Genomic DNA, 20,567 nt, shown 5'->3' with positions numbered 1-20,567 from the left:
GAAAGAGCAGTTGGCAACCTACTTATACACATAGTGTATCAAACCTTCACTTTTTGGAGAGGAAGATCCAGAATAAATGTCAGATAGGCTGAATAACAATTGAAGAAAGTGCATTTTATGATAAAAAGGTAAATGATTTGCAGGATTTATAAGGTTGGCCGTTTAGCCGTAATTGCAAACCCAACCCAGGTACAAATGAATAAAGCTTTTGTGATTTTATGTGGTAGTGTAGTCCGCCATCTTCATCTCATCTTTTCTTTAGAGGAAGCATTAATAGAGCTGTCTGCATTGCCAGTGTCTTGAGTGTGGAGACATTTTTGAAAAATCCTTGTTTTAAATGTTTAAACAAGTGGTTCTGTACCTACGATATAATCACATTCTAGTACTTCTCTAGGAAGCTTTGTAACAAATTATGTACGCTTATGGAATGCACTGCACTTCAGCACTGTTGTCTTTAGTGAAAACATTGAAGCTCTTATTGTTCAGGACTGGAACAGTATGTCCTACTCTCACTTAGAGACTTATTTAGTCAATGAGGCACCACTGTATGATTGTAAGTGGGCATTACATGTGACAGAGATTTCTGATTATTAACTCCTGAACCTTTTTATTTGAAGTAAAGATAAGTCGCTGTTCTTGAAAACATACTCAATAGGCTCGGTTGTTAAAAATAACCCTAAATGTTTCAAGCAATTAAAGTCAAGTATGACCAAGGATCCTGTGAAATTATTTTTACAGGTTCTCTCTGTAATTCATCCTTGCAAGTTGAAAGCACAATACCTCTAATGAAACATCAATTGGTTAGAAATCTGAAAGCTGCACCTCTAATCAATTATTGTAGAAATTTGCTTACACCTTATTTGAAAGGATCCTCCATCATTTGAGTGTTTATTGCTGTAGGTAAGTATTGTTTGCATTATTGCCTTTTCAACGCACTACAACACAACTGGAATGATCCCAAGAGCCCAGGAATTATACTTAGATTTCCCATGTAGATCACTATCGTTGACTTCCTCAATACATTCAGAAGTGTACTTTATATTAAGGTCAGAACTTTTCATAAAATAAATAATCCCCTACAGGTACAGTACAGTAAGTAATATACATTTAAAATATACATTTTAAACAGATACTAAAAAGGAAACAAAGAGTGCATATAGCTCTGACTGAGGTGAAGAACAGATTTGCCTTATGCCTCTTTTCTGTCATCAAGCAGAAAAAAAATGTTGTATCTTTAACATATTCTGTACAGTATGGTTGTTTACTTCAGTCTAGTGTAGTCATTAATTTAAGATGTATTTGGGTATTGGGCTGTTGCTTCTGGAACACACAGAAGACAATTTGATATTAAGAAGGTCAAAGCCCAAAGAATTAACTAATTAAATCGAAAAAAATCACAAGACATCTTTATTCACTGTTTATTTAATCATCTCCCCTTTTCCTTTCTCTTACCTTGCTGGTTATAGGCATGCCACTATCTGTCAAAGACATCATATATTTAGACTTCAAGAAACAGCTTGACAAGGTCATAAAGATTAATTCTTGAACTCAAAGACAGGAATAAAGGTATAGACAAAGTTAATAAATGCACATTGAACAAGAGCTGTTAACGTACTGGAAGCCACTTTCCTTAAGGAATCTTTAGGTGCATAACTTGGGGTAGAAGCAAGCAATGGTGTGTGCTATTGATCTGTTTTGGGTCCAGTGCACTTCCTGATGTATATCGAAAGATTTAGATTCTGATAGACTCAGGAAACTACCAAGAGTATCAGTTGTTAAAACCATAGAGGAGTGGCAATAAGAAATAACCACAAGAGAATGACAAAGTACACTACACAAAGTCTTACAGTGGAGAGACTTACTGTACAATAGTCAAGCACAGAGTGATCCATAGTCTTAGTAGGCAGGCACACTTTATATACAGTACAGTATATACAGTATCGCATGGGTGTTTTAAAGGAGTAGACATTTACATTCAAAAGGGATTTGAGTATTTACTATATGCAGATCTTTCTACAGTATGACCTCAATAAGAGAATATGGGGAATCTCTCTCAATAATAAGAGAGGAAACAGAATGCTTGAATATATTGTATATCAAAATGTGTGGAAGTCCCTCTATATCCCTCATTCCCTTATATTCACGTGGAATATTTTGTTTTGCTCAGAACACATCAAAAAGGTTATTATAGCCTTTTAGAGAATTCCAAAAAGTGCAGCAAGAATTATTCCTGATCTCTGCGGATTGTAGTATAAGGAAAACTTAAGGGAGCTAAATTTTCTTCAGTCAAGAACACAAGAGATTTAAAAGAGCATTAATTCAGTTATACGAGATCCTGAGGGGTATATTGATAGAGTTATTTAAAGGCTGATTTCACACTCAGTAGCAAAAACAAGACAGAAGATCACAACTGAAAACTAAAGATTTATTTCGGATGGAGAACAGGAAACATTTCCTTACAAAGAGTTGGAGGGTTTGTATGGCTTGTGAGTATGCATCCCAGACAGGTGGGTGAAGACCAAACCCTGGGCAATTCTCAGAAATAACTGGATGAAAGTACATGATGATATTTCATTTATAGCTACTAAAGCTCCAAATAAGCAAGATGGGCCAAATGGTCCCCTGTCAATTGTATTTATTTTTCTTATGAATAAAAAATAAAGATCTTCTGACCTGCTCCTCACTCTGCTCAGATTCTCCTTCCTTCTGTCAAAGACATGTACAGCAAGAATTGAACACTAAATCTGAATCACATGGTACTGTAAGACATAACCCCAGAGACATTTTTAAAATTAATATCAAATTACTAAAAAGAAAGCATTTTGCAATATTTTCCTCATGTGATTCACTTGATTCACCTGACTTTCCTATATGTTTTTTATAGGCAGGGTCAATTACAGGTTTTTATTTTTATATTGCAGACAATGGGAATAATGAGCCTAGAAAGGAGCAAACTATTTTTTTTCAATTAACTCAGAAGTGAAGTCTTTCATAACAGTCCTTGTGGCAGGAAGACTGCATCCCTTGCCTTAATATAGAGCAAAGTTCCCATGAGTAAGGCATGTAATTGACTGGCTACCACTGTACCGTGGACCTGCTAGGAAAACAGACCTTAATTGGTCCAGTAATTAGAAGTTAGCTACCGAGCACAGACATTACTTCTGAAATAACTAAAAAAAGACTTTGCAATGAACAAAAAAGAGAGCAGTTATACAAATGTTTAATGTGTGAAACAAAACAAATTATTGTGGTATCTTTATATAGTGTGCACCTTGAATCATGTAAAATATTTTTGTATGTTATTCCATTATATTTGCACTGAATTCTTTCTTTTTAAATGTAGTAATATTGACATTTTCCACAACTCAGATGCAAAGCGATTTTTAGTGTGATCTCTTCTCCTAGCACTTCTTAAATTATATTTTCTAGTTAGGTTGTAGGATAAACATGTCAGTTACAGGATTAGAAGGGGACATATCAACCTGCACAAAGATGATGTACCTTCACATAAAATAACCTAAAATTTAAATGTATATATTTGTATAATGATTCTATAACATTGCAGATTTTTTTACAACAGCTATATTCCCCACTTGTTAATTATGCAATGTCATCCAATTGATGTTAGTGTGATATTATGAAATTTTTCTAAGTTGTAGATTATTTAATAGTTTGCTTCCTCATTTTCGTTTCCCATTACTTCCTGAGTGTGAAATGACAAAAAAGGTGTGATAGCATGTGTGGTAAGAAATGTGTGCTTGTGAATTGTAATGCAAAACCAGTGTGTGCATGCATAAAAGACACATAAGGCTCCCCCATTTCTATTACACTGCAATGACTGTGTTTCAGTGAAAGAAACAGAGAACATGCTCTGGGAGCATTGCTGGGAGGAACACTGGAGCATGAAGCTACTAGGAGCTTCAGGGACCATCTGTCAACCATCACTAGCCTTCTGTTCTGGCAGCATGTAAGGGTCATGCACAACGTTTTCCATCAGTCTGGGATCATTGCTATGTATTTAACTGCTGTATCATTAGACCTCAATTCAACTGAACACCAGTGTGAGCATTTTGATTAGACTTGCATGTTGATGTCACCCACACTGTTTGTCTGTTGTTTTACAAATTGAACGGTGGAATATGCCTGTCTGCAGCATCAATACCACTCTTTCCACACTCTTCTGCTTGTGTTGGTTAAACTAATGGTGGACACACCAATATTAGTAACGTTACAATAGGGGGTTATGAAAATAGAGAATATCAGAAATGAACGAGAGGAAAAATCAATGTCAATTAAATCATGAAATGTGAATGAATGTGCCAAGAATATATATAGTTAAAGGCACATAAGCTATTTTTTTCTGTAGCACAGCTTTGATGAAAAGATAATTATTCAGGAAAACTTGGTTTAAACAAATGATTTTTGACAATGAGAATACACACACCAAACAACACACAACACGCAAGCTACGCTATTTACAAATTTAAACACAAGGCATCCCAGAAAGCATCCTAACCACCCAGAAAAAAAAGACCTCTACCACATATAGGACTTTTACAGTGCCTTGCGAAAGTATTCGGCCCCCTTGAACTTTTCAACCTTTTGCCACATTTCAGGCTTCAAACATAAAGATATAAATTTTTTATTTTATGTGAAGAATCACCAACAAGTGGGACACAATTGTAAAGTGGAACGAAATCTATTGGATTTTTGAAACTTTTTTAACTAATAAAAAAATGAAAAGTGGGGCGTGCAAAATTATTCGGCCCCTTTACTTTCAGTGCAGCAAACTCACTCGAGAAGTTCAGCGAGGATCTCTGAATGATCCAATGTTGTCCTAAATGACTGATGGTGATAAATAGAATCCACCTGTGTGTAATCAAGTCTCTGTATAAATGCACCTGCTCTGTGATAGTCTCAAGGTTCTGTTGAAAGCGCAGAGAGCATCATGAAGACCAAGGAACACACCAGGCAGGTCCGTAATACTGTTGTGGAGAAGTTTAAAGCCGGATTTGGATACAAAAAGATTTCCCAAGCTTCAAACATCCCAAGGAGCACTGTGCAAGCGATCATCTTGAAATGGAAGGAGTATCAGACCACTGCAAATCTACCAAGACCTGGCCGTCCCTCTAAACTTTCAGCTCAGACAAGGAGAAGACTGATCAGAGATGCAGCCAAGAGGCCCATGATCACTCTGGATGAACTGCAGAGAACTACAGCTGAGGTGGGAGAGTCTGTCCATAGGACAACAATCAGTCTTACACTGCACAAATCTGGCCTTTATGGAAGAGTGGCAAGAAGAAAGCCATTTCTCAAAGATATCCATAAAAAGTCTCGTCTAAAGTTTGCCACAAGCCACCTGGGAGACACCCCAAACATGTGGAAGAAGGTGCTCTGGTCAGATGAAACCAAAATCGAACTTTTTGGCCACAATGCAAAACGATATGTTTGGCGTAAAAGCAACACAGCTCATCACCCTCAACACACCATCCCCACTGTCAAACATGGTGGTGGCAGCATCATGGTTTGGGCCTGCTTTTCTTCAGCAGGGACAGGGAAGATGGTTAAAATTGAGGGGAAGATGGATGCAGCCAAATACAGGACCATTCTGGATGAAAACCTGTTGGAGTCTGCAAAAGACCTGAGACTGGGACGGAGATTTATCTTCCAACAAGACAATGATCCCAAACATACAGCAAAATCTACAAAGGAATGGTTCACAAATAAACGTATCCAGGTGTTTGAATGGCCAAGTCAAAGTCCAGACCTGAATCCAATCGAGAATCTGTGGAAAGAGCTGAAAACTGCTGTTCACAAACGCTCTCCATCCAACCTCACTGAGCTCGAGCTGTTTTGCAAGGAAGAATGGGCAAGAATTTCAGTCTCTCGATGTGCAAAACTGATAGAGACATACCCCAAGCGACTTGCAGCTGTAATCGCAGCAAAAGGTGGCTCTACAAAGTATTAACGCAAGGGGGCCGAATAATTTTGCACGCCCCACTTTTCATTTTTTTATTAGTTAAAAAAGTTTCAAAAATCCAATAGATTTCGTTCCACTTCACAATTGTGTCCCACTTGTTGGTGATTCTTCACATAAAATAAAAAATTTATATCTTTATGTTTGAAGCCTGAAATGTGGCAAAAGGTTGAAAAGTTCAAGGGGGCCGAATACTTTCGCAAGGCACTGTACATACAAGGAACACCTACATAGGCAAAAAGACAGGATAAGCTGCCTTCTGATTCAAACAGAATACGACCTGCAGTTTAATTTCTCTCTCTGTAAACCTGGATGCCACAAAGGTAATGGGAACCCATCTCCCTGTTTTAAAAATGCACCCTCTTACTAGGAAAGGTAATTTTTAACTGAGAGATTTTTTATAAAGGAAATCAACATTCCTTAAGAATCACAGAATAAAAGCGATCTTGACAAGGTTCAAATATTTAGTTCCAATCTGGCCTTACCCTTTTATTTCCTCTTGTTTTGTTTTTGCTTCTTTACTCTCCTTCACTCTGACCTCATCTTCTTCTATCCCTGACTTTGTTAAGCTGTCTTCCAGGACTATTGATTGACGCTTCATCATTTACCCAGAACTTAATTAACTAAGGTAAACCAAGGTAAACTTTACAATTGCTTTGATCACTGAATGTGAGACAATTTCATCTCAGCAAAAACATCCCCTTGCTTTGAAGCTGGAAATTTTTGACACAAGCCAGGTGTTACCCATTGTATCTAGATTCTTAAAGACACCTCATAACAATATGTACCTACAGTAAATTAATGCACTATGTGATCCATAGTACAGTATATACAGAATGCACTAAAATATATTTGATAGACACTTGAGTACAAATGACAAAACAATGCTACAGTTTATAGAATAAACCTGACTTTATAGTTCCTAATGTTAATCTTGAATCTATCATATACAGTACAAAAGTCTTGTTTTGTATGTACAGTATGAACCACATAACTGAAATGCAAAGAAGAAAAAGAGCCATGTAACACTATCTACATTTCCTAGTTTATTCAATTAACAGAGTAATTTCTCTCTAATCAACCTGACCCTTATCTGCTGTGCAGAGCACAGAATCTGCTGGCACAGAATGCATTGTCCAGTTAGGCGGTGCACTTCAGGTGGTTGAAGTGGGTCCCACCTACTGTGTATGTAAAGTACTTTTGGACAATCGTTATACAAAGGAAAGTATTTTTAATCAAAATTAATTAGTAGACCATTCCATTAGGCCAGATCAACATCACTTAGTTATTGTAGTGTAGAATTTGAAAAAGAAAGAATGAATGAATGAATACATTTAAAGAAAGAGAGTGTATTGCAAAAGGACTAAAATGTTCAAAAAGAGTCTGCTGTTCCCAGTTTACTTCACACCAGCTGAACATCAGAACAATTTGCTCTCAGACAGTAATCTTAATAGTTGTGCTTTGAAGAAATTCCAACTTTTAATGTTGGTTTTAGTATTGTGTGGCTTTTATACACTTCCTCTTGTTTATAGATAAGCATTATTTCTTTGTGCTACAAAAAGGAAGATCAACAATCTTCTTGCAAAAACAACTTTGTGCCACAGAATGACTTGAATTATAATGTTGTGCCTCAAACATTAGCAGACCATTGTGTGCTAATGACCATGATTAATGTGCATACATCCATTTTCTAAACACTTCATCCAATTCAGAGTTGCAGGGGAGCCAGAGCCTGTCTCAGCAAGCAACAAGCACAAGGCAGGATACACCCTGGACCGGACACCAATCCATCTTAGGACACAGACACATACACTCTCCCACCAGGACCAATTTTCCCAGCAGCCAATTTATCTACCAGCATGCCTCTGCACTGTGGGAGGAAACCAAATCACCAGAGGGAAACCTACTTGAACACTAGAAGAACAGACAAGCTCCACACCGATAGCACTCCAGTTCTGGAATTGAACCCAGGGCCCCAGCACTGTAAGCCGGAAATGCTAACTAATCGACCACCATAATATCTGTATGATGTGCATATGGACAACAGATACAAGTCCAAAACAAAAGTGCATTGCTTTTTTGGACAAAGGTCCCAAAGCTGGGTGGAATCATGACTGAGAATAAAGGATGTAAAATCATAATCAAAATTTGATATATATATATATCAATGATGACTGGGATTTTATACATTAGAAGCAATTATTTACCTGCATAGTACAAATGCTCTTTTTGCATTACTATCTCATAATGAATTTGAAAAATAAAATCTATTTTGATTGACAATAGTAATGCACATTAAAATCTAGTTCAGTAGTAGCTATAAATGCACCATCTGTGTACTTATATTTTACTTTTGTGTGCCTAACGAACTATTAACTGAGTGCTATTTAGACATTGTTGATCCCAACTTTCCCAACTCTCAATGACAAGGGTGTTATTATAATCCAAGATCAATGCATGTTCTTAGAAAATCAATACAGTATAAAGTAAATACAGTAGTTTTTAACTTTGGATGACTGCACAATTCCTAAAACCTGAAACATTGTATGAACATCTAACTTTAAATTTGGAAAAACACTTTCTGTGTTTGTTGTGTCATCACAAGCATGTAAGCAAGTGTAAAAATACTATTCTTTAAGGAGCAACTTCACTCCAGGCATTAATTGCAAAATGTTTAGAAATTGCTTTGTTCTGGGTGTTCACTCTGAGTGCAAAACTCATTTCCTCTCACATTCTTTAGCTATAATTGTTTGGAAGAAAATGTCAGATATAAAACCATAAAAAATAAATGTGAATTTTTTTAAAATATTTTGTTTATAATGCAATATAAGAACGTTTTTGAATATATTTGGCTTAAATGGTAGGCTGTACAGTATTTAAAGGAGTATATGGTGTTTGCTAACTCATTAAATCAAGTTTCTTTATAACAATGTCTATTTGTATGTCATAGACCATTTGTTTCTGTTGTCAAAAGGAAGATTAAAACTGTGTGCTGACTTATTTTAAAATGGCAAGTTAGCTGTAACATTGAGTACTATAACAACATAGTCTATTTTATTATTTATAAAAACATCAAGGAAGAGAGAGTACAGTACATGTGTTTCACTTTTAAGATGAATGTGTAAGCATTTTTTAATTATCCTAATAGTCTGAAAATGAAAACATTTAGATCTATTCTTACTCCATATAAAATTATTAACATTAATAATTGTAATAAAGTAATGGCTAACAATATTATTTCCATTATCATTTCTTGTAACTATCAATGCTGAACATACTGTAATCATTTCTATGTATCTAACACTGTGTTGACACCAAACAACATGTTACCTGGTAAGATAAAATAATATTTGACTTTTAAGAACTATCAAATAAGTCTTGGGGGTTGCAATAATGTTGGAACTTTAATTATGTACTTCTGAGTCTATATTATCTTTTTCAATGATAATATTAATAAGTATTTGCTCCATCATCAAATTCCCTGATACCCCTATCTATCTCCTTTGCATAATGATCTTCTTGATTTTCTCAGCACAGACACCTCTTCCATTAATTATTTTTTAGCACGGGTATTTTGATAGATTTAATCTTGTATATTAGAAGCACATGACCTTAAAATGCAAATTTATATCAAGAGTTGTCAGGTTTCAATAACATAAGAGCTTTTTTGACTATTTGTAAATTAGGTTCTACATGGAAATCTGAATATCATCATGCTAAACGAGCCTTATGAGGTACAACAAACAATAAAGATAAACGATCTGCCAGTCCATAATGCAAATTACTTTATAAATAATCAGGCTCTTTTGTTTCTGGGTTCTCTGAGTACTAACAAATATTCGGTAAATAGTGTGTTGTTTTTCTCAGAAATAGAGATAAAATATTCAGTTGCTTGTTAAAACAAGCAGATAAATAATGAGCTGCTGAAATCTTACAAAATGCTCTAGTATTCACTAAATTTCCAATTAACCATTTGCATCTTGATGTTGAGAAATACAGAAGAACTTGATTTTGGGATTTTTTAACATACTGTAGCTACCCAATGAAGTATGTCTTTACAACAGAAGAATGGGCTGTTCTTGTTCTTTGGGTGCTGGTACAGTATGGGGTGGATAGATTAGACATTAAAACTCACACATGTATGTGATTAATTCTGTATCTCACAAAATCATACTTTAAAGTGAGTTCTTTTACTGTACCATTGCCGGGCTTGGAGTACTGGAGAATTTGAAGCCATTGGTTCACATCCCTGAAGAGTTGTTGAAATGTGGCCAAGTCGGTCGGGTCTGAAACAATGCTTTGCAGCTCAATCATGGCTCCAGCAAGCCTAGATGTAACATTTTATAAGTTAATGGATATATTTCTGGTTATATGAAACAGCAAGGAAAACATGTTTTTCTTTACTTTCTTACCTACTGTAATAAAGTAAGAAACCTAATAATACCTAATAATAATTTAGTTAGGAAAATTAATCTTTTGTTATTCCATTGCTACACAGGTAAATATTTGTACCTTAAATCCAAAAACGTTTTAAACTGCCCTTATATTTTTATATATATTTTACAATAGAGCAGAGGATGCTATAATGCAGAAAAAGCAAAATGGTGCAATCCAAGATGAAGTTCACATATTGTACTTATTAAGTTTTGTGTGTGTTCCACAAACTGGTCTTGTTAAAAAGGAAACACTGGTTTCCTAAAAATAAAATAGTTTCTATTGTAAAAGTCTTACAGTACCTTGGCTTTTACTCACATGTACAGTACTATACATTTTGCTCCATTCTACTCCAAATATAAATAATACATAAAACCATATGCTAACTGAGATTGAAAATCAAAATTGAAAACATTGCTGGGTATTTCTCACAATTAGCCATTTTAAAAAATGCATATAAAATTGGTGTTCTGCCTTTAATACTATTAACACACTTACAATGATGAATTAAAGTTGTTGACTTGTCCTGGGGTTTCTCCTTCAGTTGGATGATTTTGACCTGGGTTGTTTAAATTGCATAACATACCCTGTAACCATGGCAGAATACCAGCAGAGGGCATGGCCTTATTAGGATAATGAGCTAAAATACAAAATATAACATAATTTCAACATGTTTAACAATATGAACTATGCATTTGCAATTTAAAGACTTTCTATCTTAATCGTGGAACACTTTATCAAAAAAGTACATTTCCTTCTGGTTCAGAGGGTAACTTAACCTTTTTAAAATATTGTCCCTTAGATATGTTTTGAACTGTCTGATCATTCATAAAAACACGAAATAAGTAATATTAATATAAATTAGTATTTATAACATTATATTTATTTTATATGTGTCCTAAGCTAGAAGAGAAATTGCCATGCTATTGGTTTAAGTGCTTTTATTTTATTTAGCTCAACTTTTGATTACAGTATGTACTGTAGCTGAATACACTGCTCACTCGCTCAGTGGTTTTAAGGGTTTATATGGTAAGACAGTGGTAGAGGACTTAAAAGAAAATACCTTTAATTTATTTATTAAATAAATTCAGGTAATTGAAAATATGCAAGAAAAAAACCTTCAGAAACTTCTTTAATTAGCTTTTTTCTGCATATACCAAATTTAATTAGAAAGGATCAAAATGATGAGTCTATTTAGTGTTTCAGAAAATAAACATTTTATATTTGGAATCCCTTTGAATTCTAAACAGATTTTTAAAGAGGGCAAATACAGTAAGCTTCATATTATATGTACATAAAACATCTAATCCACATCTGCAATGTTCTTTTAAAGCTTATTTAATCTTTACTAGAACTTCAGATATGCAAGGAACAAAAAATAAAACCTGCTTTTCAGCAAACACTACAAACCTGCACTACATTTAATGTATTCTCTTTTGAACATGAAAAAATAATACTTTTGTGGGAAATGTATTGTTTCTACAAATAAATAATTTGTCAAACTCCTATGTTTAAAATGCTAGTTTCAGAAATACATTTGTTTACAGTATGCAGTTACTGTATGTCATGAGTGTTTTTACACTACGTCAGCAAGCTTTGAGAGGATTGCTTTTAAAGGTTTTAAATAAAATAAAACTTATTATTAGTGTTACTGTAGCATGTTATTCCATGCTGCTTATGATACCAAATTAATTCTTACACTTTGCTCACATGGAGTATCTTCATATCTTTTACATTCCTCACACATGCAATTCAAAAGGTCATGTGCATTGCAAACACTTATGGGAGTTTTATCTCCGCTGCATATACTGAAAAACAGTGACACAGCAGAAAAAGAGAAACCTCTCTTCTCTTTTGCATGTAAATAAAGTCATTGATACCTCCTAAGCAAGAAATAACAAATAATGGTACAACACATGCATTGGTAAAAATATGTGCTAGTGAGTTGACATGAATGGCGAACAGGTTCACACCAAAACACCACAGTGTCTAGTGAAAAACATGGGGGGATGATCCGTGGGGTTAAATATTGGTAGGATGATCCTAGCATGAAACACAAAATATTTCTGATGAATCTTAGTTCAGCTTCTCAAACAGTGAAGGCACAACATGAATATACACAAGAAATAACATGTTTACATGAGGCTTGTGTAAGAGAGCATCATTGTTTGGTGGTTATTTAATTGTGTGAGAGGCCTATTTGTAATTGCACTCTACAGCATTATAACGACAACATTTTGATTTCAGTGTTTTTTTAAGTTTCAAAGTTAACCATTACCATAACCATCCAGTTCGATAGTATACGTACTGTATACACAAACATTGCACTAATACATACCGTATACAGTAGGAAAATATGCCCAGTTTCATTTAAATTAAATATAATAGTGTATGAGAACTACAGTATATTTTACCATACACTCAAGCATATAACAGGAAATTTTCCTAAACACAATCTGATTTGTGCTGGTTCTCCCTCACTTATTTTTAAAGTTTCCAGATGTCCCCATGATTTTAATGATCAGTGAATATATAACGATGCATCCCCTGGTTGTTTAAACTGTAAATATGAATACAGATTTCATGAAGTGTTATTCAAAATATGTGTGTATTTCTGTATATTTACAGTATATATATTATTTATATATATTTGGGTTCAGGTGTATGTGATTATTTTCTGCATGTTATCTTTAAAACATAAAACTTAGCATGTAAGAACCAGGGTAACAATGTGACATATCCAGCTATGCAAGAAATGTTCTATTACACATTCACAAAAAATCCAGTGATTGACTTCATACTTACATTGCTCATGGTAGACAGGTGGATTTGTTGTTCGAACAGCGACCAGAATGAAAAATAGAAAGAGGGGCCATAATAACTCGACAAATAACCGGATCTGAAAGATAAAAAAGTACACATTTTTTATTCTTCTCCAATGGAGATTTAAATGTCCATTCTATTTCAGAACCCATTTGTGCTGTGTTAAAACTCGAACTGTAATAAACGTAGTTCATTTACAGATGCAGCCATCTATGCACAAGGTTCAGTAGGTACAGTATACTGCAGTGGAGACCGCGGGGTCAAGAAATGCTGTTTTTTGTCTCTTTTTTTCATATTCTGATGCAGGACAGTTCTACTCTGTAAAGCTGCTAGGTGGCACAGTGAATTCTTAATGTACCGCAGCTGCCTGTGGTTGTCAGAAAACTTGGTGCAATATTAAATGTTTAATAACCCATTAGTGCTTTTCTGCACTTATCATACCATATGCATATTAGCAGCAAACAATTTCTTTAAATACAATGATTACATTGTTGAGACAGGATGTTGTTTCCACATTGTTATCACAACACCAAATGTGTTATAAAATCACAATACTGTATAACACTGATACTGTATATTTAGTATTTGAATTACTTACAGTATATGCAGTAGAATTATTAGTAAAGGAACAAGTAAAGGTTGTTTACTGAAGAAAGCTCAACAGCAGAAACTTTTTTCTTCTGTTTTCAGCATGGAATAAACCTTTACTCGTTCCTGTGTTCCTGACACAGCTACAGGTACCTACTAGAATGATTAGTAGTTTTTTAATAGAAATTAGAAAACAATTTTATTTAAGATTGTAATAATAAAAATATATTACAAATAGTGGTTTAAAAAATATTTAAAAGCAATTAAACCATTAAAAAAATGAGACCATATTAAAATAAAAGATTTTAGGAGTGATTTTGAATGACTTTATTTCATACTGTAAGTTGCATTGTAATTGATACAAGTCTGCACTATATTGAGATCAGTTTATATTGTTATTGTTGCAATTTACTGTAATATTGTTGCTCATGTGCCAAATTAAAAACTAGTCTGCAATCATATGTATTTCTGGAATATTTACAGTTTTCTTATGGTTAATTTCTCAGTATTTCAAATAAACTGTACTGAGTTGTAATGTACTGTAAAACCGAGGTCCTGAAACTACCAATCAAGGTCTCCTAATAATCCCCATCTATGAATTGGCTTCATCACTCTGTTCTCCTCCCCACTGAAAGCTGATGTGTGGTGATTGTACTGGCACACTTTGAATTCAGTCACATCATTCATCCAGGAGGGTGTTGCATATTGCTGGTGGTGAAGGGGAGACCCTATTATCTGATTACCTGTAAAGCACTCTGAGTGGAATGTCCAGATAAGTGCTATAAGGAAGTGTTATTAAGTTATTATTAATATTATACAGATAAGTATTAGTATTATAAGGTGGACCGGTACTGAATCAATTGCTACTACTATCAGCACCTTCATTAAGGATAATTATTTCAGTTGTTATATATTCATAAAAAGTCTGAATTATTAACTTATTAATATTATTAACCTACAGTATTTCTGACATAATTTAGCAGTTTGGTTTGAAAAAGAAACATAGACATACAATATTTAAGAGTTTGACATGTCTCCAGCAATACAGTACAGGAGAAACAACATAAAACCATAACAAACAATACAGCATTATAGACAAAGGCACTCTCCATTTTGAACTTGAGACAGTTGAAAGTAAGATAATCGAGCTATATAGGGCAGTGTATCTACAGTATATGCTGAATGTACAAAATCTACATATTAATGTATGAACAGCATGCAAATGCCCTCAAATGAAAGGCACACAGGAAACTTAAACTTCCTTGAACAATGAGTGTCAAAAGAAAAAAAAGTGCATAAACTGGAATATTTATTCAACAAGAACAAAATTCCAGCCAACCATGAACTACTGTATTTAAAACTGCTTGACAACCAGCTGTCTGGGTACAAGAAATATACTTTATTGTACTAGAAAGGGAAATCAAGTGTGATTCCAGCGTATGTTCTTGGCTTGGGGCCACACTGAATAAGTTTGCTTTCTTTTTACCCAGAACATATATTTCAAGTTTGCTTTGGTCACTATTTTCTCTGTATTGTGTTTATTCGGCTAATTTTCATTCACCTTCTGAACCAAGCCTTGTGTGTGTTTTTTAATTTTCATAATACTGCTCTAGCTGGGAATGAGATACTAAAGGCAGTTTAGTTTGAGATTGGTTGTTGTACCTAGAATATAACTCTCAAGTGGCTTAGACTTTATCATTGATTAATGACTATGCACAAAAGTTATTTAGCTAGACTATATATAGCCTACTGTATATTAGTATAATTTTAATTTGACTGTGTCTAAGTGACTTTGCAGGAGTTTATCTTAAAACCTGGATCACTTGCACAAACATTTTCCATGGCTACCTTATTTTATCATTTGACAAAAAAGAAAAAAATGAACTTGTAGCACAATTTTGGAATCCAGACTTAATATCATCATGCACAGTGTGGTTTGAAGCGATAAGTGCCATTGACATCTCTTATGGCATAGACTTCTCCAACATATTTTGACATTGCAGAGAGTGTAATATATACAATACTTAAAGTACATACAGTAAAGTGTAACAATGAGGTCAAATGTTTTTAATTTGAAAAAAAACAACCTTATGTGACCTTTATATTACCCATAATAACTCCACCACCTCTTCTTATATTCTCTAATTGGTACAAAATTGGTACTGGAGTGCCTTTTACAGTAGTCCTATTAGAAAACAGTAAAATGTTTTATTCAAATCACTAATGATTTTTATAGAAAATAGAAAACAGATGTCTCTCTCTGATCTTGAGTTTTAAGCAAAACACTATCCTGCTGCTCCTCTTTTTGTAATGTCCTTGGGTCTGTATTTGTTGGAAAAGTTAGAAAAGTATTTCAAACCCGTACTGATATAAGCTTCAGCAGGGTTATGAAACGTTTAATACAGCAGACAACATCCCTTGCTTTCTTTGTTTCATGCCCAGAACATTTCCTTTCTGATACTTATTCCACTGAGTCAACTTCATCTGCACATGTATTCAGGGTCGATGCATTTTTCTAAACACTTGTCCCATTAAATATTCCCAGCATTCTGTCTGTCAATCTCAACTATTTTTTTCTCAAGTAAAATCATGGAATAAGAAAATTCATAATTCATAAACAAGTGGCTTACAGAAGTGTATATATATTTTTAATTTTCCACTAGGTTTCAAACTGCTAAAAGGGACTGAGAAGGATCTGCTAAATAACTTGCAGATTTGAACAAAATAAAACAAAATATGTGTTATATTTTATTTGATTCTCTACATTTTTAGAAAAGATGGGAGTCATAACCTGACCAGACTGTCTGTATCATAAGATTTAAACCTTGTATAAAAAAAGAAGAATTAATTTCAATTTGTATTTTTTTAATTCAAACTTATTCTTTTAAACTGATGCTTTATTTGAAACTTACTGTACTGTATATGCTCTGGTTTCCTCCCACAGTCCTCCCACAGCCCAAAGACATAATGGCAGGTTAATTAGCCATGCTGTGAGTATGTGCGTGTCTGTGTGCCCTGAGATGGACTGGTGTCCTGACCAGGGTCTACCCTGCCTTGCATTCACTACTTGTAGATATAGGATGTGGGCCCTCTGCAACCCTGAACCGGATGAAGCGTTTACAAAATAAATGGAATGATTGTACCTAAATCCTACACATTACAATTCTATCTTATGGAAGTACATTAAAACCTCAATTTAATAGACCCGCATGGAAACAATGGACAACTTCCATGCATGCTGACTGTCTGGCAAGCTACTGGACTACAAAGTAATAGTGGACCATTGTTTTAAGCAGGTGGGAGGGGAGTATATCCATCATAGCTTCTAAGGGTGGTCAAAAATTGTCAATTTGTATATACATCAGCGTCTAGACCTTACAAAGAAGCTTCAGTCTTATGTGCCCATAGTGTGCATGTGTGAGGAGAAACATGAGTCTAAAGAAACAAATTGTCCTGTATCTGATATAAAAAGCAAATCTCTTGAAATTTTCATTAACCATCAGCATACAGTACATCTACAACCTATTAAGATCTACCAGATTGTATTTAAATCATGTTCATTATTTTACAGTACATCATTTATTTTGTGGAATTATGAATTATTAATACATTTGTTTTATTTTTACTGTTTTATTTCATGTACAGTACTGCCCTGTATGTTTTTTATTCATTCTTGACTGATTTTTCTGCAGATACAGTACATTTTTCATAGGTAATTTTTAATGCTCCTTGATAGATACATATACAGTTCATTGGTATATACTGCATGTGTACACTTTTGTGATTTAAAAGACAAACCTGGTCTGAAAACAGCAAGTCCTAACTGCTTTCTTCCTTTGTTAAAGACTAGGCTTCACACAATGAGTTCTCATGTGCAGCACCAACATTGTAGAACTTACTGCTCCAATTCATCAGAGACACTAAGACTGTTGATATATTTTTTAAATTCAATTCAAAATGAACTTTTCACTAAAGCTCAATGTACAGTATAAATTAGTAGCAATTGGGACAATTTACTATGCATTTTCTGTTTTGTTTTACTTCTGTGCATTACATATGCATTACTGTTTTTTTTAAATACTCATAAAATAATATATTTTTATTTTTGCTGTTACTAGCGCTACAAATTAGATTAAATAATTAGCTATTCAACGATCATGAAAAATACTCACTAAACAATGGGGGGTTAAAGGGGCATTCTGCATTAAAAAGTAGATTGAACTTTAAATAAGATAAATATACATTAAATAATGTATCTTCACATATCGTAAACATTATTATGGATAAAGATCTCTCCATAATTCTTTGGGTTTGTGTAAATGTATTATTGTCAGCTTATCATCTCCCAGAAGATTCATCTTTTCTAACAGCTGTCTGTCCTCATACTGTATACATGTATGTCTGTGCCTTTTTCTTTTCCATCCCTTTAGTCTTATTATAACATCAATTATTTGAGTTATGCTCTAGCCCATTTGCTTCTTTTACATTTTATTATGAAATTATTTCAGTCATATGACTTGTGTTGATGATATTAGTGGGATCAAATACAATCAATTGATTAAGATCAATTGATCTTCTAGCTTCCTGTAGAATAAATAGTTGTATAAAAAACAACCTGATCCTTACCTGATACCTACAGTACTAGAAACCACTTTAATGCATCATGGTAGGACATTGTATGGCAGAATGTCAAAATACACACATCCACAAAAAGGCAACATTTTGTTCTTTCTATTTACTTGCATGAAAAAAAACATTTAGATATTCTATACCTGTCAAAGAAAAATATTTTAGATAAAAAATCTGTCTTGTCTTTCTGTCACTAACACGAAATGTATCCAGAGACAGCCCTCACAATATCAAAATAAAATGACAGTAATTTAATTAGAGTTTGGCAGTGCTCCACACATTTTAATGGTATTATTACTGAGAACCATTCATGTCTGGGACAAAAATGTTTTCAAGTACTCTATAAAGGTGCACTTTTGAATTTTAACTCCAGGTAAGCCCCAGAACAAACAGTTCAATGGCACAAGAAATAGTCTTTGTTCTATACTAATTTACAGCAAGTAGTTCTAAAAGATGGGCCATATTGTCTTCCCCAGAATAACAGAGCTATAAAACCACCTTTCAACTGAGGACTGTTAATTTACAATAAGTGTCTGAAAGACCTTTAACCCTAGGCCACCCTGAGATTAAAGTTAACTTCTGGGGCTTTGGGATTCATAACAAAACAACAGTTGTCTAAATTGAAACTAATAATGTACCATACTCTAGTTTTATTAACATTAATTAAACATATTAATGTTTTATAAAATATTTTATGAAAGTTATTTTCCAATTCTACAATTAATTATTTTCAATAATTTTCTACAACTTTTTTACTTTTTTTTACATTTCCCCATAGTTTTCTACAACTACAAATTTTTAGGTTAGTATACTTATTAAAATGATACAATGCAACACATTAAATCAGTCTGAATATTTTTTAATGTCAGGCATTAATAAAATAACTCTAAATACTGTATGATATATGTTTTAGTTCTGAACTATAAATAGTGTAGGTATATTGTATGCTTTTAGAATCACGTGTATTAGTACCATTTTAATTGACACCATCATGTACAAAGAAAGTCTTTTAATGCCCTTTCAAAGTACATTTCAGGCACCTCTCCAACCACTAGAGGGCACTCCACTTCTCTCCTGTTCCTAGTTCCCTGTGATTATTCATGTCTTTCCTGTGTGTCCTGTTTTGTTGCCTATTGACTTCCTGTCTCTCCTCTTCTCCTCGCTCAGCATTGAGGGTACAGATGTCGTGAGATCCGCCTTGTTTCTAGGTCGCCCCTCGTCCATGGCCTGAGGGCATTTGTTTTCTTCCCCGACATCGACCGACCCCCTGAGCTAGGGCTAACCTCTTGCCCATTTGTGCCAATATACAGTACACAGGGTCGCGACTGCTCTCCTGTCCCTCTGACATCCATGACAGTACAGAATGACACATTCCCCAATCGAAGTGGTAAGTTAAAAGACAGTCATGTCTTGCGTGAACACCTCAAGTTTTCTGTGTTTGCTTCAGCGTCCCTTCTTCGCCTTGGAAACCTGACCTTCTCCCCATCCCCCAGAAAACTTCAGCCCTGTCAAATGTCAGTGACTGCAACAGTATATTATAGTCTTCAATACATTTGGTGTAAAGAGCTAATTGGGATGGTCATTTCAGAGGTGATTCTTTCTTAATCATATCATCAACAATTTAAATATCCTATTCAAAATGCGTCCACTAAATAGCTTTGATCTGTCATTTGGTCTGAATTTGAACACATTCTTGCTAAAGTGAAATACTGAAAAGTATTCTGTTTTGCAATACCGATCTTAAACTATATGTGTGTATATATACTGTACTGTATATTCTTTCCAAAGTCTAATGGATGTCTAGGAAAACAAAGAATAGTAGTGATCTACAGACGTGATGTAACAGATTTATGTATTGCTCCACCATACTTTAGTGAACTTACTAAAACAGGTAGTGCATGTGCATGAGACTGTACTTCTACAAACAGAAGCCATAAATGTAATAGAATCATAACTACTGTATGATATCACAAACCAAGTTACTTTTGCAAGTGCATACAGAATCTCCTCTGGAACATTTGCTACATTTGTTAATCTTTCATATTAATGTTTTAATAAGGCCTTTGAATACATTCAGAAGTTATTGAGGTATTCAGAATACAGAAAGACATTGACA

At 34.2% G+C, this 20,567-nt stretch overlaps 1 protein-coding gene across 1 annotated transcript in view; it reads right to left on the bottom strand.

The window, feature by feature from the left end:
- The window catches only part of LOC148840567 (phospholipid-transporting ATPase ABCA1), a 300,212-nt gene that overhangs the window by 276,669 nt on the left and 2,976 nt on the right, over positions 1–20,567 (bottom strand). The window contains exons 2-4 of the mRNA XM_088932095.1: positions 13,217–13,310; positions 10,910–11,051; positions 10,177–10,304 (exon numbers count right to left, since the gene is read on the bottom strand). Coding sequence (XP_088788221.1) covers positions 10,177–10,304; positions 10,910–11,051; positions 13,217–13,310 — 364 coding nt within the window. The remainder of the gene's footprint in view (positions 1–10,176; positions 10,305–10,909; positions 11,052–13,216; positions 13,311–20,567) is intronic.

This window comes from Atractosteus spatula, chromosome 1 (genome assembly GCF_055471065.1).
Source record: "Atractosteus spatula isolate fAtrSpa1 chromosome 1, fAtrSpa1.hap1, whole genome shotgun sequence".
Classification (NCBI taxonomy): domain Eukaryota; kingdom Metazoa; phylum Chordata; class Actinopteri; order Semionotiformes; family Lepisosteidae; genus Atractosteus; species Atractosteus spatula.
Note: the sequence above shows the minus strand (reverse complement) of the source record. Positions and strands in the feature narration are given on the sequence as shown.